The sequence below is a fragment of the Sturnus vulgaris genome, chromosome 20, assembly GCF_052056855.1.
Source record: "Sturnus vulgaris isolate bStuVul1 chromosome 20, bStuVul1.hap1, whole genome shotgun sequence".
In the NCBI taxonomy this organism is placed as follows: domain Eukaryota; kingdom Metazoa; phylum Chordata; class Aves; order Passeriformes; family Sturnidae; genus Sturnus; species Sturnus vulgaris.
Window position 1 is genome coordinate 6,042,963 of NC_142262.1, and position 21,597 is coordinate 6,064,559.

The 21,597-nt window shown below is 53.2% G+C and overlaps 1 protein-coding gene across 24 annotated transcripts in view; it reads right to left on the minus strand.

Moving 5' to 3' along the window:
• CACNA1G (calcium voltage-gated channel subunit alpha1 G) overlaps window positions 1-15,067 on the minus strand; it is a 142,048-nt gene extending 126,981 nt beyond the window's left edge. For all 24 annotated transcript variants that reach the window (XR_015807857.1, XM_088176774.1, XM_088176785.1 and 21 more), the window contains exon 1: window positions 14,801-15,067. Coding sequence is in view for 23 of the 24 variants with exons in the window: in XM_088176774.1 (XP_088032900.1) it covers window positions 14,801-15,042 (242 nt within the window). In the remaining variant the exon portion in view is untranslated. The remainder of the gene's footprint in view (window positions 1-14,800) is intronic.
• Window positions 15,068-21,597: the final 6,530 nt, after the last annotated feature.

Here is a 21,597-nt window from a genome sequence, read left to right on the forward strand (position 1 = left end):
TGTAGGAAACTTGACATCCACAGTGTTTTACACGAACCTCAGCATGGTGTGACCCCAGCAAAACCTTAAACTCGCCAGCTACAAATCCTAATTAACCTCTAACATCTCAGGCTGGTTAATGAGCTGCTGAGCAAGAAATGGCAGAGGCTGCCTGGAGAGCCAGCGTGTGTCCTGCTGCCTCCCCCTTGCTGAGTGCTGCCCACTGAGGAGGGGCACTCCCAGTCTCTACACCTCATTTTAGTGGCTTGGAAAACTCCAGCTTGAGGACAAGGTGACTCCAGAAACTACAAAGAAAACCCAGCTGTGAGTATCTTACTGTGACACCATTCTGCCTGTGGTGAGGTGGTTTCCAGCCCTCCAGCATCTTTTATATTTCTTCTCCTTCAGTAACCCAAAGCCTATCACATTCAAATTAAAATTATTTTGCACGCACACTCCCCCCCCCGCCCCCCCTTCATTTTGTCTTCATGAAGAAGACAAAAACTGGATAGCAAACACCTTCCAAACCTTCATCAGCCCGGCAACACCCCACGGGACCGCCCCTGGGGCACCTTACATGCCTGATTCCCACAGAGCCCCCGGTTTCCTGCAGCCCTGGGGACCCTCCTCCCCGGTTTCAGCCCAGCCCCACCTTCCCGCAGCGGTGGGTTCAGCTCGGGATAATCCCCACCACCACCTCCCAGAGCAGAGATCTAACAGAGGATGCTGTAAAGCTACCGGGCCGTTTCCATGGGTACGTGAGGCACATGTTGCTATGTGATACTCGGTCCGTTTCCATGGAGACAGCAGGGCTATCACCACGCAGGGCTTATTAGTTGCCATGGCTATTAAAAGGTGCTTGTCCTCTGGGGACCTGCAAGGACCAAGGCCACCACTTTTCCCTTCTCTGTCTCTCTGGGATGGCACCAGTCCCCGAGGATCCAGTGGGGACCTGGCCACGCAGGTCCCTGACACCACAGGGATGGGCAGCTCCAAGAGGGAGCCCAGTCCTGCACTTCTCCATGGAGAGTCACACAGCCCCAGCCCATGGGGTGCCTTCTCCATCGGTGAGCAGAGCATCCCAGCCACGGGCTTTTCCTGCTGTGGTTCCAGCTGACACAGACCCCACAAAGCAGGGTGAGCACTCAGAAGGGCCCAGTTGCTCTCTGCCCACTGAACCCTGCCACACCACCCACAGAGAATCTTTGCCCCACTTTGTATGGTGGATTTGGTATGGCCAAATCCATGTGTCACCGGGAAAAACCACCACAGAACTCAGCCCTTACAGACAAAGCAGTGCTGCAAAATGCAGACAAGAGCATTGTCCACCCTGCTATGGACCACCCTCCTGCCCCCCTCAACCCCTGCAAACAGCCCCAAAGGGTGGCACAGCCCCTGCCTGCTACTTCCAATGCCCATTTTTCCAAGCATGGAGAGCTTCTTGCTCCTTTCTCCAGCCCCTGGCACAAGATCCAGCCCCCAGTCTCAACCTGTTCCAGCAGTTCATGCCACAGCCCTGCACACACCACTCGATCATCTCTCTAACTGCATCCTAGGAGTGGAAATAGAGATGCAATAAAGTCCTAGGTTTTATTTATTTTTAAATTTTCCCCCTTTAGACAGTCCCAGGTCCCATTTCAGAGCCCCCACACTGCTTGGCCAGGACAGCATCTGAACCCATCTCCATCCTATCTCAAATCACCTCCCCAACAGGTCCTAAATGGGTTTTTATGCAGCTATATAAACTCTTATGGAAAATACTCACATGCTCTATTAAATAAATTAAGGGTATTATTTTCTCATCATTCTGTTAGATATTCTAGGAAGGATGTAATTTTTTCATTTAACTCCAATGGACCAAAATAAAAAAAGTAACACAACCAAAAACCTATAGAAAGGTATATTACCCTGTAGTGGAAAATTAGATTCCTCCCACACGATACTATAGGATGATTTAAATATAACATATAGGAATATAACATGTTATTAAATTGTATAGTATCTTTCTAGAAAGACCTACAGTATAGGATTCTAAAAATTACTCCCAAAACCTATTATACTTCAATCTAGCCCAGCTGGTTTCCTTTCTATTACATGCTGCAACTTTTCCTAAAAGGCCTAGGTTTTAATTGTGTCTTGAAATACTGCTGCAATCACACTCCAAGAATGGCTCTAAACTCCTCCAGAAATGACAGAGCCAAGTGGGAAGCCCCTGGCCTTGGGGTGGGATGGAAGTGGGGGTGGATGGGACTCTGCACTCTCCACAGTCAAAAAAATACTATAATTAGCAGGGGGGAGAGGGGCCCAGTGAGGACCCAGGCCCTTGGCTTCATGGGCATGAAGTAATTCTGTATTTCAATTCCACTCCTCTCCCAGCACTCACCATCCCAAATACTTGGGGTATTCAAGTAGTTCTTGATGCTCCAGCATGAAACACTCTTCCCCCTGTCTTCCAAGAAAACCCAAAAAGGGTTACAGAAAAAAGTTGCCTGTAGCAGTTGCCATAGAGACTTTCCAGCTCGGCACAGAAACCCAAAATCTTGTAAAAAATGGAAAAATTTAAGATTTTAATCAGTGAAAACACACGGGAGGCCAGGAGCATCAACGCACATCTTTGCCTTAACAGCAGGATGTGTTCACCCCTCGTTTAACAGCATCCTAAGAGCCAGCTGAGCACAGGGACAGAAAGGGAGAGGAATGAAAACAATGAAAGCCCCGTCCGCTTTCGAGTATTTTCTGTCCCCAGCAAAGCAGCCTCTCGCTGCCCAGGCTGATTCTGGACCAATACCCCACCGGCCAAGCTGTTTGTGTTCCCATTTCCTTCATCCGCTGCCAGAAAAAGAAAATAAAATTCAACAATACAAGCGAGGCAAAATATTTCCCAGAACCTCGCTATTTCTCCCATAAACTTCACCTCGCCGCCAGCACAGCCAGCAGTGGGGGAGGAAAAACAAAGGAGAAAATCCCGACTTTTAGCACCATGAGATGTTTTTCTGACTGTCTCAAAATTGTTCTTTTCTGCTGCATCCTCCACTGTCACTCCCGACCCAGCTTCCACCGTGACCACAAATCAAACATCGTGGGATAAACTCACTGCTCTGGCATTTTCACTGCTTGGCAGAGCCCCAGCTCCAGTTGTGGCCACTGGCTAAGACAAACACGGCCCCAAGCACGCTCCAGTGGCTGCCTTTCCACTGCTGTAGCATGCCAAGGTGGCCAAAGGATCCTATTTTACCACCTTTTAAGCTTTGTGATGAGTTAGGGAGGTGATGGCATCCACCAGCAGCAGCTCAGGGATTGGGCAGTGGTTTCACCTGGCAGAAGGATGTGGGGGATAACCAAAGCCACGGCGTCAGGAAAAGCCTCCAGTGCCAAGGGTATTGTGTTTCATGCCTGAGGATACGGAGCTTGAGGAATACCAAAACAAGGAACTTCAAAAAGGAGCGGTGTTGGCCCAGGGAATATTGTTGTATGAGCTCAGCCGCTGCAGAACGATGGAAAAAATCACACACTGACCTGAAGGGGTGATGGAAGGACTCGGTGTGCGGGGGCTGAGCTTGGGAAGTGCCACCAGCATCCACCCAAGGGGCCCCAGGGGAAGCTGGGTGGGAGTGCAGGTACCTGTGGAACACCCCAGCACTCCAAGCTGCTCCAAAGCCCTAAAACCAGGGAAGGACTTAGATTTGGGGGCCCAGGTAACTGCCCCCACATTGCCCCAGCACACTGATGTAGAGGCAAGGTTACTGTCAGCTCCCAGCTTGGGCAGACTGAGGTGTCTTTCCAAAATCTTCTACCACCACCAAGTCCCCCTCTGCTCAGCTCCTCACTTTTACCCTCTGCTGCACATTTAGATGCCCACCAGGATGAAGGTTCATTTGCTTTCCACTAACCCCATCCCTGACAGCACTGAGAGATGCAGGATGCATCCACCCTACCACCAGCTCCTCCAGAACCCAAGAGCTGGAATCAGGCCCTGGCTGGCAAGGAAGGCCCTGGAGGGAGCGTGGATTGGGAATTACAGACTAAAGGAATCACTCCAGCACTGGGTCATCTTTGGAAACAAGATGATTTTGGCCTGAAGGTCACTGGGAGAGGACTTTTGTGACTTCTTTCTTTGCCTTTGCTCTTCTTCCATTGCAAAAGCAGGTCTCACCATGGTGCAGCCACATCCTGGGCTCTGCTCAGCCCATGATGGGGATGTGTGTATGGACACACACGTACACTGTGGGCAATTCCAAAACTGCCCTGGAGTTCCCCCAGATGCTCTTAGGGCCACTGCCAGGCTCAGGGCAAGGGCTCTGCTCAGGGACCTTTGTTCCTCTCAGCCCCTCTTTGCTCTGGACTAAAGCAGCCATAGGCACTCACAGAGCAGCCAAGCACCTGCATGGCCTTGAGATACAGGGCAGTGGCATCTCCTGCCCTCAGATAAAGGCTGTGGACCATTCCCAGTCAGACTTGCCAAGGCTCCCAGTGCCCATTCCATGGCCCCAGCCCTGCCATGCTGCCCCATCCCCCTTGAGCAGCTCCCTCCCTCCCCTGCGCTCTCCTCTCTTGCTGTGCCTGTGTGTGGGTGTATTTGGAAACGAGATCTTTCCAGCTGAACTGCAAAATGAAACGCAGAGATCACAACTCCTTGAATAGATTCAGTGCACACACAGCCCCCCAACCTAAAGCCTGCCCCCCATGCAAAATCCAGGCAATAGTAAAAATATCCCAAACCAGAGGTGAAAAAAAATTAAGATTTTCAGCAGATGAAAGGGGGAGATTGCAGGGGGGGAGGGGAGACACTGCAAAGTACTTTCCTTTTGTCCCCCAATTCACCACAAGATCTGCAGCTTGACCCCCACTTGCTCAACCCTCTGAGTTCCCAGAGCTGAGACAGCCTGGCTTCATGGGGCTACAAGTAAAGAGAAAACAAAGCCCAGCACAAAGCCAAGCCCAGAACCCAGCTGAGATGTGAACATCACTGCTGGAGAAGCCAGAGCCCATTCACTGAGATGAAGGCAGAAGTGTCTCCACCCTCACTGTGGGTACCCCGTGCTGGCCTTGGGCTCCTCTGCTCTTCTCTTCCTGGAATAAGACAGGATTCCCCTGTACTGCTGCCATGAGCAGTTTCTGAAGAAGGGGCTGTGATTTGCCCACAGCAGGGGAAATTGCTCCCATGGGAACAGTATGTTGGTGTCTGGAGGGGGCTGCTGTGGGGCAGGGAGTGCACCATCCTAAGGGACAGGATGGAAGGATAAAACAGGGGCATCCTGAAAAATCCCCTCACCACAGCAGTGCCCCATCCAGGCAGCAGGGCCTGAAGCAATGGGTGAGAGAGGAGGAAGCTGGGGCTCAGAGCCCCATTCACAGCCTGGAGACTCCTGCACTAACACTGGCTGTGACAGAATGGGGTGAACACACAGGCAGCGAGTTATCCCCTACAGAAAACAGTGCCCAAGAAGTGGAAACATCCACCTCAGCTAGAGGAAGGACATCCTGCCACAGCTCAGCTTCATGAGGGGATCATGTCAGGTCAGCTTGGCCCTTGCTGCCACCACCCATCAGTTTCCCAAGCTGCTGACCCAGGACACTGAGCTGTGAAATGCCCTGTGCCACCCCATGGCCAGCATGGTTTGGGGTGCCTGGGGTCACCTCACATCCACTGGGTCATCAACAGGAGCATCCAAACAGCATCAAGAGATGAAAAGGAAGAGCTCACCCCTCTCCCCAGGCTCATGGATACCCAAAGTCCTGGGCCAGGGCTACTGAAGGGCAGGCTGAGATGCCCATCTTATCTGCCCAAGTCATCCTTAACCCCCAAACCACTGCCTAAGGGGCACAAAATCCTAGGCACAGGGAGAAAGGCAGTGGATAAGATTATGAGGCTCCAGCTGTGATCCATCCCAATTCCAGAGCCAAGAAGCTTCACCTGCATCTCTCTAGAGTTGAATCAGGCTCCACACCCTCCATTGCTGAGCTAGCCATGGATCATGAACAATAAAGCCATTTATACGAGGCACAGACCTTCAAGATTTATGCTGCATGCTTGCCATATACTGCAAACGCATTCCCCTCCACATGTGGCTGGGTCCTTTGTCAGAGGAATTTGGATTTTTGACCCTAGAAGTCAAGATGAATCTCTGAAGGAACATCAGAGACAGACCTGCACAGTGATCCTGAGCAGATTATGGTCTCAGGGGTATATCCCAAGACATATTTATGGCCCTCCAAAGCAAGATAAGTCAATAATCACATACAGTAGCAGTTACAAGTCAGATATTAATTTAATTCCTTTCCTCTCTATCTGCCCGGATAAACATTAATTCAATGGAACATCAGAGGGCTCCATTATTTATCATTCTTACTGGAGTTTGTTTTCTCCCATTAAGGTAGAATTGCTACAGCCAGGCTATCTAGACATGACGGTTCCCAAATTAAAAACATTTTGCATCCAACACAGGCACAGGGACCACCAGCCCAGACCTGGGATTTGTGTTATTAGCAGCCAGCACCGATGCGGAGGAGGCTGCTTAAAGAGCAGCCCATCAAACGTACTTAGCAGCCTCGTTCACCCACAGCAGGAGGAACATTTTATTCCTGCAGACCCGGGGCCAAGCAGGAGCAGAGATATTTGTTCCCTTCCACAGGAGTGAGCCAGCCTGGCCCCGGGAGTTGCACATCCACCCACAGCAGAGCTCCCACCACCTTCTCCCCTCCCCAGAGCAGGGTTCTTCCCAAGTCTAGTCTCAACCCGGAGTTAAAAATGAACCTTATTCATGATTAACATCTTTACTTGCATGGCTGGCAGCCTAACACCAAATAAATGTTTTGGCAGCAGGAGTCGCAGGCATGGGGGTGAGCGCTGCCCTCCAGAAGGCAGCTTCAGCCTCGCCATAGGTTAATGAGCACTTTCTAATTGAATTAACAAATCATTAACAAGGCCTCTTCGCCATCTGGGCAGGGGAGGGCTCTGCCTCGGGCTGCTCTGGCCACCAGCATCTCCGGAGGGAGCAGAGAGGCAGCCAATAACACAGGAGGAGAGACTGAGAAACCTGACCTGGTTAAGGTATGAATCACAGGAAATCCTGCAGGCATAAACCCCCCGAGGTGGTTGGGCTGCCAAGGTGGGTGAATCCCTGTGAGTCCCCTTGCCCTGCTCCTCTGCTGCTGGCTGCGGGTTTGCCTCCAGCCCCCGGGGTTAGGGAGCATCTCGAAGCTGGTTCAGGGAATGCACTGAGGGAAACCTCTTGGAAGAGAATCAAATTAGAGATAAACGTAAGGATGCTTTGCACCAGGAACCCGTTAAGTGTGGGGCTAGCACTTAGATTACAGTAAATAAATCCCCTTTTTTTATAAGCTTGTCTATGCCAAGCTCCCAGCTCTCAGTCATCACCTGTTTTAGCATTTTGTTCCCATTCTCAGCCCTCTCCTGCCCTCACCCTTGGATTTTGCATCTCGGCAGAGAGAGACAGAAAACTGGGATGACACAGGTGACAAAAAAAACCCAACACCAAACAGCCACCAGTCCCTTGCGCCTAGGAAACACGCTAAAAATCCCAACCAAAACAACATTTCAGGCACGGGAGCCAAACCAATAGACAATTTCCATCTACTTGTGACTAAACCCATGAACTTCTGAGGGCTGAGTCACGGGCACGTCCTGGTCCCACCTCCGTGTGCATGGCCACAGCTCCTGCCAGGACCTGCCCAGCCGTGCCACACCTCAGGCACGGGATGCTGCTCCTGGCACCCCAAGAGCCCCTTTCCCGTAAGGCACTAACCAGCACCACGGCAGCCAGCACACAGAGCAAGCCTCAAAGCTTCTCTCAGCAAACATTCAGGCTGAAAAATGTGTTTTTTCCATCTGCTCGAAGCTTCTTTGCTGAGGGTTTGGTAGGAAGCAGATGTGAGAGCATCCCAAAGCACGACCGGTCGTTACTCACTCCGTTATATAAAACCATGAGAATTTCCTCCTCTTTTTTTTTTTTTAATATTTTTATTTCTTTGCACCAGGCCAGATTCCTGGGTGAGAGGCCAAGGCTGGAGAAAGCTAAAGCCAAATGAACCCAGGTTGGGGGAAACCTCTGCGTGCATCACCATCCAAAGGGAACATTTCACATCTAGGTTGCTCAGCAGAGAGCCAAGGCACTGGGGAAGGGAAAGCCACGATCTGGCCTCCTAACAAACCCAGAAACACTTAGGCCTCCTAGTTAACCAGGAAATTCAACCCTGTCCAAACCACAGTGAAGCTTCAAAGCCCTCCCAACCTGACTCTGGATGCTCCTTCCACAGTTCCCCAAGGATGGCGCCGTTCCCTCAGACTCTACTTCCAGCCAGCAAAGCTGCCGGGGGCAAAGGCTCCCCATGGGTCCTCTGCCAAGGGAAAATGATTTCATGATCCAAGTGAAAAAACCATCAGGGAGGTTCATTTTGACCAAAGGTTTTGTTGCCTTCCAGCAAAACAGTAGAAAAAAAAAAAGAGAGTTGAGAGAAACCTGGGCAGGGAACTTGGGGTAATCTGAAACTCGGTCCTTTCAGAACGGGGAAAAAAAACAAAATGAGAGATTAAAATAAAAATGAGAAAGCAGCATTTTTCAGCACTTCTGCGGGGGGTGCAGGGGGAGAAGAAAGCAGAAAATTTTCTCTGCATCATAAAATCCTGGGCATTTCCAGGCTGGCTCCGACAGCCCGCAGTACTGAACAGGGCAGAGCACACAAAAGCCGATCAAATTGCGAGCAGGAGTCTGATGGGAGACACGTCAGCCCCATGGATGAGTGCCTAGGGTGGTCCAACCCCATCCCAAATCACCACCCGCCTGTCTGCCCCTCCTGTCCTGGGCATAAGGGGCTGGGGGAGAGCTGGGGTCTCCTCCCAGCCACCCTGCCCTGGCTCCTGGCCCCAGATGAAAAGCAACCCTGTAGGGGCCATTCACTTGAGAGCTGGAGATGATCCCTGTGTGTCCCTTCCAGCTGAGAATATTCTGTGAACCGATACCAAGCCAGTCTCCAGAGACGCTCCCCCCACCCCACATGGGAGAAAGTGCTCCGGATTTCCTACAAGGAGCCGAAGCAGAGCTGTCCCCGAGCAGCGTGGGGTCCCCAGGCAGGATGGGGCCAGCCCTCCCAGCCAGGATGACATAACCACGAGCTGCATGAGGCCTGCCCTTTTGTCTGTGGGCCGGGAGAGAGGGATGGAAAGCAAGAAAGGAAGAAAGAAAGAAAACTTCTGGAAGTCATTACGATTCCTCTGCTCCAGTCTTTTTGGCAGACAGCTTCCCTCTCCCCTTCCCTCCCTCCCCCCCCTCCACCCCACCCCAGCCTGCTTCAAAATGCCAGCCTATGATTTTTAAATGAGAAAAATCTGCGCTGTACTCCAGCACTTGGATAAACTCCTACACAAACTTCCAGATGTGACACAACAGCCTGGAAGGGGGAATTCGCAGAAGAATCTCCTTAAAAAACACATCCACACGCAGGGAGCAAAGGAAGCACCTGGCTGCCAGCACGGCTGGGCCATGGATATGTCCAGAGATCTCTGGTGAGATGAGGTGTCACCCAGATTAGGATCAAGTTGCTCCTGGCTCCTCCAGGGAAGCAGGGATGAGAGGAATGCTGGCCACTGCACCCAGTTCTGGGAAGCGAACACTGCCTGCTGCTCCTGCTGAGCTCCTGAAAGGTTTGTGAGCAGCAGGGAAGAGGATTTGCAGTGATTCGTCTCCTGGGAGGAGGGGAATAACCACAGCACCCCCTGTGCTGCCCTTGCTAAAAGGGGAGGGGTTGAGATTATCACAGAGGAGCTGGAATGAGCCCAGGGAGGCACCAGCACCTGCCCTGGAGCAGCAGGATGCTCCATCCCAGCCAGGAGGACCAAGGGGCTGTGGGAGACCCCTGAGCCAGACAAGTCAGGAGCCAGGGATGGGGAACAGAGACAGTAGAGGCTCAGCCACAGCGGGAGAAATTCCATCTGTCTAGGGAGGGGCGGGAGGCACCAGCAGGCAAACTGGGTCATGGGAGAGAAACAAGCTCAGGTGCCCTGGGATGGATCAGACACAGGTGAAGCAAATGGATTCTGGCTCCTTTGTGGGGTTTTTAAATTAAAACAAGATCCATTTCAGGTCTGACCTGTCAAATCAAAGCGTTTTGCTTTGTTAAACTCTGAAGTGAGGCTGGAACAAATGTATGGAAGTGTAAAGGACACCACGTGCACTTGCCCAAAAAAACACACCCTTTTGATAACAAAAAAAATTAAAATATTTCTAACCCTGCATCACTCTTCAAAGAGCAGCACAAGCAGCGTGTGGCTCTCCCCATGAGGTGACACGGCTGAGGAGGGGGTGAGGACACCCCAATCTCCCACAAGGTGACAGGGGTTCCACTTGCCCACCGCCCTCACCACAGGCATTCATTCCCATGAGCAGCGGTGCTGGGGGGCACCGCTGGGGCTGGGGAGCCCAAACCACAGCACAGGTCAGCAGCCTTAGGTCTCACCCCCAGCAGGCAGCAGGGTCCTGGCTCTGGTGCAGTCAGACACACGGACATGCCCCATGGGAGAGCTGCACCCAGCCAGAGCAGCACAGAGTGGTTCCAGCACAGACCAGGGCACAGGGAGAGCTCAGCAGGGGCTGGCTGTGCCCTCAGTGGGGCCAGTACTGCTTTCCATGAAGAGCTAAGCTCTAGCACAGTAGCTCCAGCCATCCTGGTACAGGTCTCAGCTATACCTCGATATGAAGCCATGGGGGTTCCAGACCCATTCCTGGGGGTGTCTGGGCATCTGCAACTTCCAACAGGAGTTGGCAATCAGCACCTCCCCAGGACCCAGCTTTGGTCACCCACCTCTCCCCACAGGGGAGTGAGCAGAGCCATGGGAGGCAGCTGCTGGAAGAGTTCTCTCTGTTTTACTGCAGACAGAAGGCAGGGCTGGTTTCTGTGGCAGGATCAAGTTATGTTTCTTGGCCAAAGCCATTCCCAAACCCCAAGTCCCAGGGACTGTGCCGCAGAGCAGCCAGGCAGGATGGGAGCACTCCTCCCAGCACCACCCAAACCTCCCCTTCCCAGAAAGGGAATTTGCAGAGCTGCCCTTCACCTTCCAAAGCAGGAGGAAGAAACAGGATTCCAGCCAATTTGGGTACATCTCCCCAGGAATGCACCTTCCAGCAGGTTTTTGCAGTGCCCCGTTGCTGCGTGCTGCTCTCTAGGCAGCAGAGCTCTGCAGGCAGGCAGGTGTGGGGGATGAGGCAGATTTCAGTACTACAATAGATATCACAGGCCCTTTCAGTTACACTGCTATTCTCTATTCAGAGCTCTTAATGCCAAGTGGTAGCATCCTCCCCACTTTCTCCATCCCCGCTCTTCAATCACTCCACAACTCTCAAGAAATAGCCTCGTTTCTTGTCTCTGATCAGAGGAGCAGCCTGGCACAGACCCTGATACAGCCTTTCATCTTCCCATCCTTCATGGTGCTTTCATTTTACAAGTGAAAGTCAAGTAACCAGCTTGCCTCCTCTTTTCTGCCCATCAGAGGCTCCTGCTTCTCCTCTCACAGCATTGCCAGCATGCACACCAGGACCCCCTGCATGTGCCACAGCCTTTTTCATCTTTGAGCACTGTGACCACTAAGCTTGTCCCTGCTCCTTCTTCCCTCCTGACCCAGGCAGTTCTCACCCAGGGAAGAACCTTCCACTTTAAAGCCATCAGGAACATGCAGGCTGTCATGTCCCCTCAGGTCCTCATGGCTCCCAGAGAGGTTTTCACTCAAAGACCCCAATGGAGTGGAGGGGGAAGACAGGTTTGCCATCTGGTACATGTTTAGAGTTAAAAATCCCAAGGTTTCAGGATCTAGAAAATTTCTGGATCAGGACAAACTTCATGACCTCTTTCTATCCCTAAGGGAGAGGAGGAGCAGGAGAGCAACACAGTACCCCACATCTCTGCTCCAGAGAGCAAGAGAAAGAGCTCCCTGGCCCAGGCAGAGGATGCTCTAGACAAAAACATGGCAGAAAACCCCCAAAAGACACCTCAATAGGACTTTGCATCCCTGCTGGATACTCAGCACCTCGACCATCACCCTCCCCTAACCCGACCTCAGGTACCACAGCCACACAAACTGCCTGCGCAGGGATATAGAGCAGAATCCTAGGAGTTCCAGCTGCACTTTGGAGGTACAAACTGTCCTTCCTGGGCAAGAGTGGGTCCTGCACCTCCTCCTGATGCCCCATCAAGAGTAAATTTTATCAGTCAGATTAGAGCACCAGAAATCTGCCTGGAAAAGCCCTAAGCTCTGCATCTCCACAAGCACGGCTCAAACCAGAGTCCTCCCACCCAGTTTCTGCAGGGGCCAATGCAGAAAGGTAAAAGCCACCTGAGAGAGTGACAGAAGGCAGTGAAAGCTCCAAACTGCCTGGAGCTGGGGCAGGATTCACCAGCCATGTCAGCCAAAGAACTGTCACTCCTCTGCAGGGCAGCAAAGACTTTCCAGCAACGTGATAACATGGTTTTAACACTGGGGCACCATTCATAGAAGGTTACAGCCTGAGAAGGGCCACCACACTAAAGAATAAAAGTAATAAATATGAACAAGAACAGGCTCAGCTCCAGCACTGGAGTGACAGAGAGGCAAAGGGATGAGCAAGACAATGCTCTGCTGAACAGCTCAGCAAGTGATGGGACACAGTGCAGGTACTAATGTAGCTACTGCTTTCCTCTCGTCTGAAAACTGAACTGCTTTTACTTTTTTTTGTGTGTGTGTGTGTGTTGTTTTTAAATAAACTCCCCCAATTCTGGGTCAGTGACCCTGAAAACAAACAGCTGCATGCAGCCACATGACTCAAAGATCCACAGCATCACCCTCGTGGCCCCAGGACTCCAAGCAAGATCCTTTCTCTGTCAGTAACAAGTGAAAAATTGGCAACAAAAATCTCAACTAGTGGGACTGCACTTAATGCTCCTCCCCGGCTCGCAGTGGTGTTTGCAGGTGCCCACAGTACCTAATTTTGATGGTACCTAATTAGTACCACTAATTTTCCAATGACAAAAGTTCGTCAGTTTGTTTTTGCAGCCACAGAGGAGAAAACACATTTCAAGCCGCTACTGGGGTGGGGGATTTTACTGAAAACACTAAAACATGCAGGTGTTAACATCATATTCAAAACATAATTTCAAAGAATTAGAATTAAAAATAATTTTAAAAACCCCAAAACAGAGAGACTTGGAAACATATTTAAACCAGCAATCATAAATATTATTAGTCATAGTAGGCAACATGAACACACTGACTTCCAGCCTGTCATTAATATTTCTTTCCAAAACAGAAGGCTTCACAAAGTTGCACGATTTCCTAAGATGTTTAAATAGAGGCAGCTTTGAACTGCTTAGCTGGTCTGAGAGAGATCTGAGGAGAAGCTGCTCAGAGTGTTCATGACTGGGAAGAGAAATCTTGGATTTTTCCCTCCTGGGGGACATTTTAGGAGAGAAGGCAGCCTGTTTATCAGAGAAATCATTGCTGAAGCTCAAGTAAAACAATATTCACAACTCCAGCAGACCCTCACCGCTCTTCCCAAAGCACACCAAGCTCAGCTGAGATGTAATCCCTAACAATTCCCGCACACCGGGAGCGGAGAAGGACTAGCACAGGGTATTCTGGTGCTCTGTGCCATGTAACATGTCCTCCCTGCTGCTGCACAGCCTCTCCCCCTCCAGATGTGGGGCTGCTGCCCAGCCCTGCTCGCCTGCCTCTCGCACCGGCAGCTCAGCACGGACGCGGGAACTTCCCGGGAAGCCGCTGCCCCTCCTGCACCAGCCCCTGCTGGGAGCTACACCGCTACACTTTATTTCATCTCGGGGTTTTGTTTCTGCAAATGATAAATGAAACTGGAGTTTGAGGATGGTAAAATACTCGGAATGCTAAAAGCCATGTGCTGGTTGCAACTCAACTCCAAAGGGAAGCTGTAAAGACAGCAAGACTGTGGAAAGAAGAAATTTTTCTATTGTCTCCTCTATTTCTTTTTTTTTTTTTTTTCTTCCCTTCTTTTGAAAGCTTAAACTTGACTAAAGCGGCTCGGCCTGTGCCAGAGCAGATAGAGGGTTTGGAAGAAGATCAGAAGGCTTTAGGGGGTCGTGGCTCACCCCAGGATCTGACAGACAGCTGCCCTTGGCCAATGCACACCCGGGACCGTGACCTCCACCCTGCCCCAACCCCTCCAACCCAGGAGCATCCCCCGGGGGACTGCAGGGAACGGGCCTCAAGCACCCTGAATTATTTAGGGACCCTGGAGCTGGGTAGCAACCCAACCCCCCAAAACCTCCACCTCCCTCCATACCCGTCTCGCAAACCCTCAGGGAAGGGACCAGGGAGCCAAAAATGGGCAAGAAGCGGGGTGAGGAAGAAAGAACCGATCCGCAAGGCAAGACGCCGGGGTTAGGGTCTCCCAGTGTGTCAGGGGAGCGGGACCGGAGACGGTCGATGCCCGGGGCTGTTCCCCAGCAGCTCCCAGTCCGGGTCCCGGTGGAACCGGGAGCGCTGAAGCCCGCGGGAGCCGCGGCGGGGCGGCCGGGGGAGGGGAGCCCCGCAGGAGGAGAGCCCCGCACCACGGCACGGACCGCCGAGCCCCTGCAACAGCCGGGAAAACTTCCCGGGAGGGCACCGGGGAGGGATGGGGAGCATTGCCGGGTGTCCCCCGCTACCCCCGGGGACGGCGGGTGACGGGTCCTCCCAAACCCCGGCTCCTTCCCCATCACCCTGCGGGCTCCAGACGGGAGGTGTCCCCCGCCCTGCCGGCCGCTCCGGGGGCGTGGGGGCCCCGTGGGGCTTACCTCGCCGCCGAACACCTGCAAAGGATACGGGTTACAGACCAGCCGGAGGCACCAGCTCCGCGGCCGGCTCTCCTGGCTCAGGTAGAAAAAGACGACGGGGGCCAGCGCCGGGTAGGGCAGCGCCTCCGCCTCCGAGTCGCCGCTGCCCGCCTCCCTGTCCCCCGGCCCCGAGTGGCCCCCGGCCCCGGACAGGTCATTAAGGCGGATGAAATTCTTGGCTCTGCCCGGCTCCGGATCCTCCTCGGCCGCTCGCGGTCCATCTTCGTCCATCCTCTGGCCAGCGGCCCCGGGGGAGCCGGGGCGACGCGGGGCGAGCCGGTGGGACGCCTAGAGCGGTGCGGCCATGGCGGGGCCGGGGGGCTGGGGGCTGCGGCGGGGCGGCTTCAGCGCCGGGGTGCCATGGCCGGGCGAGCCACTGCCTCGCCCCCCGCCGGGGCCGGGCCGCCCCCCTCGTCCTGCCCTGCCGTCTGCGGGCTCCGTAGCTCCTCCTCGCCGTGCCTTCGGGGGCCCGAGCCGCCCGAGCCGCGGGCAGGGAGGCGGCGGCGGGGCGGCCCCCGCTGCCGGTGCTGGCCCCCACCCGCGGGGCGGGCCGCCCTTAGCGGCTCTGCCTGTCCCCTCTGCTCCCCAACATCTGCCCGGTGAGGGGGAGGATGCTGCCCGGCGCCCCGGGGACGGGCGGCGGCGGAGGATGCTCCCGCGGCGGCCGCGCCGAGCCGAGCGCTCCGCACAGCTGGATCCCTCACTCCAACTTCAAGTCCCGGCTCCTCCTCCCCCCGCCGCCAATGGGGGCTCGCCCGCGGCCCCCCAGCGCCTCGCCATTGGCTACTGAGCGTGTCCGTCCGGGGGCACAGCTGGACGGGCAGCGCGGTCCCCGGCGGGGCTGGACGGGGCGCACCCGCCCGGGCACCGGGACCGGGCACCCCCTGCCCTGCGGGGACACGGAGCGCAGAGCGCTGGAGGCGGGGAAGAGTGGAAAGCCCCGGTGGGACACTGCAGCACCGGGAGAGGGGGAAGCCAGGGGGACGCAAGAGAGAGATATGTAGCGGGGGTAGACCGCCCTGCGCGGTCTCTCCTGCGGGAGGGAAGAGCGCCAGCAGAGCAAGGCTGGAGAGGCCAAAGTGCCGAGAGGGCTGCAGGAGCCGGTATTGGCCCTCCTGAGTGCTGCCTGAGCCTTACACCAGATGCTTGCCCTGCTGCGGGTACCCAGGGGTTGCCTCTGCCTCGTCCTCTCTGCCTGAGAGCCGAGACCACGCTACTGGGCTCGGTGCATGTCGGTCACCGCCTGGCGTTCCCCTCTCCCCAGTGTCCGGCTGCTCCAGAGTGGTCACCCCGTCCCCGGCCTGTCGCCCCCAGGCTGGCTGGGTACACGAGCCCGGCCAGCAGCCCGCAGAGGGGCTCGGCTCCGAGCAGGAGAAGGGGACCCATCACCCCTCATCCATGGGAGCAGCCGGTCCCCCCGGTCCCCCCTGCTCGGAGGACGCGGCCGGAGCTCCCTCTGCCGGTGCGAGTCCCGAGCGCGGCGGGAGCCGGCCCCGACAGGCGGGGGACACACGGCCCCGAACGAGGGGACGGCCGGCCACTGCCGAGTCACACCTTCCTCCAGCGGGACACGAGTAAAGGATTTTCTGCCAGCACTCCGCATTTTGACATCCCCAGGCTGAGCCAGGACCCTGCTTCTAAATGCTTAGAATTTTTTTTCCACTTTAGAAACAGCTTTCTCACCCTTGCCCAGGAGCCGCTCCATCATATTTATATAAAAATGAGCATGTCCTTCCCGAGAGCTCCAGCTAGTCCAAAACACCTGCAAGAACAACAGGCAGATGCTCCTGTCTGACCCAAAATGCCTTCTCTTGGCCAAATCCTGCTGGCCTAGGAGCACACTTGATCTTGGATTCACAGCCTGTGCTGTCCAACCCGAGACAAATCACATGGCTATTGGCAAAACTTCAAGGCCAGTCAGGCTCTGCTGCAGAGCTGTGAGCGATAGTGTCCAGGCAGAGGAGATTCAAATCCCACAGCCCCCCAGGAGACCCTCCTGCTGTCCAGAGGGACACAGGTGTGACAGCACGTGGCATGTGTGATACCAGGTGAGTACAGAGCCCATGACACAGGAGCTAAAGACAGAGACTCTCATTTTTTCCCCCCAGGTTTCTGAGCGATTCCCCCCTCTGGATGCAGTGTATGCACAGAAGGGGCAGAGCTCCGCTGTCTTTGGCTTCTCCTGCCACAGCCAGAGCACAGAGCAGCCAAATCTCATGAGCACACCAAGAGCTCCCTGAGCCCCAGCCAACCCTCCCGCAGTGGGGCACGCACCAGCCCTTGCTCCTTGGCAGAGCACAGCCCCACAGCTCAGCTGTGGTGCAAATGCAATTCCCGGGAAGGTCCACAAACACATTTGCATGTGCAAGGTGCAGTCTTAGATCAAGCAATTTCCTCGCTACATATGTACAGCCTGGTCACAGCTGCTTTTGATCCGATTCTCTTTGTATCCCGATAATGTACAGAGAGCCTTTGTGTGTCGGTCTGTTTATTTAAATGGATTTGGAGCAAACATTTTTTTAAAGCTGAAGCTTTGAGCCTCTAAGTGGGTTACCAGATTATATGCTGTCTCCATTTTAATTACATTTGGCTCATTTTGTTTATTGCATACATTTTCAAGAATTATGCTCACTGTGAGAATTGAAAGCATTTTGCTTCAGAAGATACCTGCCCTATAAAGGGATCCAACATCGCACAGGAGAGACGATGCAAACCTTCCCATCTCCAATAGCATTCAACTAGGACAGGAAAAAAGGAAGAGGATATATGATCTGTCAAGCCTAAATTTAAAGTGAAGCACCCAAGGAGGATCAAGCCAGCACCACCAGCCTAACATGAGTTTGGCACGAGGAAATACTAAACTAAAAAGCTGTTCTTGCTAGGGGAAGAGAGCTCGTGGTTGTGGATCTCAGAGGGATGATTACCCAGAGCCAGCCACCATGTTCATTTGCCCACCCCTGTCTCGGGGTGGGAGCCATTCCCAGCACTGCCCTAGCCCAGGCATCTCCCCAGGGAGCCCTTCCCTTGGGCCCAGGCTAGACCAGGAATTTGTCTTCCTCAAACAAGGGGGTTTGTTTGAAGGGGGGCTCAGCTTCCAGACAGAAGTGGAGTGATCTGTCAAGGACAGGGAACAGAGCTCTAGCCCAGAGCCTGGGTGAGAAGGATGGAAAGCAGCAAGAAGTGACCCTGGAGACCAGAGCTGCACATTTAGGGATTTGGGATGTAAATGAGTAGAAATTTCAATACAGCAAAAGGAACTAACGAGGTCACAGTCACCTCACACACACAGTCCTGGCCTTCTAATTAGACCAAAGATAACACAGGAGAGAAGGGATGAGGGTGAGCTAGGGACAGCTTAAGTAGTTGCAGGAATTTTAGGGCTGTGGACGGGGAGGAAGAGTCAAGAGGAAGGGGATTCATGCACTACAACATCACTCATGCCCTCAGCAGCAGTTGAGATGAGCCCCAGATTACTCAGCAGATCCCTGACAAGGACACCTGAGGAGGAGGAGGAAGAGGAAGCAGCCCCACTTTCATTCCAGCACAGCCCTCTTGCTCTGCTCTACCACACAGTTTAGGAGGTTTCTGGGGGGAACACAGCCCTGCACTCTCTTCCTTAGCAATCCTTCTAGGAAAAGCATTGTGAGCAACATTCCGTGTCAAGGGGGAGGTTTAGCCAAGCTGATGCTCACCAAAAATGGCTCTGGCTCCAGCATGGTAATAGGATCTGGAATCAGCCATACAGGAGCTACTCTGAGCTGCAATAGTGAAAGCCTACATCTGTAACCACTTTGGCAGAAGGAGGATTGAAGACAGCCTCAGCAGAGAGGCTCCAGCCCGATGGGAACCAGTCACTATTTGTTTTGCTGTTGACATACAGCTGCAGTAGCTGTGGGTGATTTTAATAAGGCAGGACAATATTTCTATCAGTTCTGGGAGCTATAGATGGAACCCATATAGTATATGGCTCAGGGCTGAGTTATTAATCACAACAAGGTCTAAAGCTCTTCTCATGCCTTGGAACTGGAGGGAAAACACACATTTTGTTTCAGATGTCACAATCTGGGGGCAGAGCAGGCCTCCCATGACCAATTCACAGACTCAAGTGCTGTGCAAGAGCACTTTGAGAGCAGCAAATCTGCTCTGCCCCTGCCCCCCCACCCCACAGTGACAGCCAGTTCTGTGGGATCAGAGTCCTTGCTGTGCAAAGCAGCTCCTGGCTGTCCCATCAGTGAATTGACCCCCTGAGAAACACCACTCACAGTATTTGAGCTGACACAGCCACAGCAGAGACACGCACCAAACCCAGCCCCACACACACCCTGCTTCCCTGTCCTCCCTGTTCCAGTGACCTGGCTGCTCCTCCCAGCCCCAGCCCTGCTGGGATGCTCCCATCCTCGGTTCCTACAGCTCAAAGAATACTTTCCCCCCTATGGACAGCAACAGACCCACCCCATGTTTCATACAGCACAAACCAGCACCTTAACTCCTCATAACCCCATCCAAACATCTGCTTTCCCCCAAGAGATCCTTTTGCTAATTCCCTCTGTCATCATCCAGACACTTTCTTGATCTTCCCAGTTATCCCATCAATGCCATTCCCAGTCTGGTGCTGCATCCCTAAACCGCAGGGGCTGGGAATTGGCACCAGGAACCACCATGGAGGATCTGGGAGAAGCTTAATAAAACCAACAGCTAGAGGCCACAAGCAGGACTTCATCTTTTTTTTTTTTTTTTTTTCCTCTTTAATGAATGTTCTTATTGTCTCTCTCAATCTTTATTAAGTGAAAAGCCAGACAAGTAGTTGGAGGAAATATATACTATGGCATGAAGCACAACCACTGTGCTAGGGGGATGTCTGTGACCAGCACAGTCTGCTTGACGTGCATGAAGGAATTAATAATTTAGGCTGGGGAATGCTTATTGTTGGCTGATGACCAGCACTTTCCTACGTGATCAATGTTTGCACCTTGACTTTTTGGTACACAATCAATCCATGCCTGAGCACGGCCTGAGTTTTGGGAACTGTAAGGGCTGAGCTGCTTGAGGCTGTAGCACCAACGTGGCTCATTCTGCTGAGCTGGAAAGAGCTGACCCAAGCCCACGTTTCAGCTCTGGGGCTCAGAACATAATTTATAGTAAAAATATAATTTATAATAAAAATCTCTCTGCCCCCGCCATCTTTAAAAAATTTACATTTCCTTTCACAACCTCTATTACCTCCAGAATACATGAAGAGGAGAGGGAACTGCCCTTTGCAGGCTATTCTGTCTGGGCACATTGGGTGTTTTAGTGGCCACATCCTGGCTCTGACACAGAGGCACAAAGACAGCCGGCCCAGATAGCACACACGGACCCAACCTCGTGGATATTGTCCCTGTTAAACATCTTCTCACATTCACCACAGCTTCTTCCATCCAGAGGGAAAATAAACTCTGCTGCATCCAGCCAAGATGAAGGCAGGTCCCTGTGCAGTGCCCTAGAGACTCTGCCTTGTTCTCCCCCTGCACCCAGAGCCTCAGCCCAGCCCCTGCAGAGCCAGCTCTGAGGTTTTGGAGAACAAGCCCTGCCCTGACACCAGGCTCACCCCACTGAGCACACACCGTGGATGAGGTTTCCCCATCCCAGCCTGCTGCTGCCTCAGATCCCTCTCCTGAGTGGGCACCTTTGTGCAGTGCCAGGGGCTGGAGCACACCTCCAAGCCTATAATCATAGAATGTCTTAGACTGGAAAAGCCCTCCAGGATCAGCAAGTTAAATCATTAATTCAGCACTGCCAAGCCCACCACGAAACAATATCTGTAAGTGCCACATGTACACACCTTTTAAATCCCTCCAGAGATGATGATTCCACCAGTTTCCTGGGCAGCCTGTTCCAATGCCTGATCACCCTTTCTTTCAGTAGAGAGACTTTTCCTAATATCCAATTTAAACCTCCCTTGGCACAGCTTGTGGCCATTTCCTTTAATCTTCTTGCTGTTACCCAGGAGAAGTGACCAACCCCCACCTGGCTACAACCTCATTCCAGTTGTAGAGAGTGATAAGGTCCTGCCTCAGCCTCATTTTCTCCAGCATAAACACCCCCAGCTCCCTCAGCTGCTCCTCATAAGACTTGTGCTCTAAGCCATCTCTCAACCCCCTCAAATCTGCATTTCTTGCTTTTTTTTCTCCCAAGTTCTTTGGCTTTCATTGAGTCCCCACTAAGCAGGAGCATGGGGCTGGAGCATGGACTGGAGGCACCCCAGCTGCCACTGGCCCTGACACACCCCAAACTTTGCTCCTTCACTGGATTGAAACCAATTAACCCCTCTCAACTTTATTCATTTTCCAGTTCACCTGTAACAACCCTTGATGTGAAAAACAGAGGTTTTTTTACCCCTTTCCTCCTGATTTTTTTTCATACAAGGCCTCTTCTGTGAAATTAATTTGTAATTAATAGCCCTTTAAAATAAAATATAATTAAAAATAATGTGGGACATGACAAAGCCTGCCAGCAGCTCGCAGTGGGGGTGGCTGATGCAGGGCAGTGCACCTGAGTGGCTGCAGGCAGAGGTGCCCAGGTTGGGGTTTGAGAGTCCTGCAACACACTGGGAGTGGGGTCAGCCTCACTTGGCCCTAAAATAATTTCTACATCACCAAGAGCACTTGGAGTTCTCTGTGCCACCTGGGGGTAATTGGGGTGCATCTCATCACCCTCACATGGGACATGGGGCACAGGTGGCTCTGCTGGGATGAGATGCTGAACAAAGTGCTGGGGCAAGTGCAGACCAAATCCCATCCTGCAATG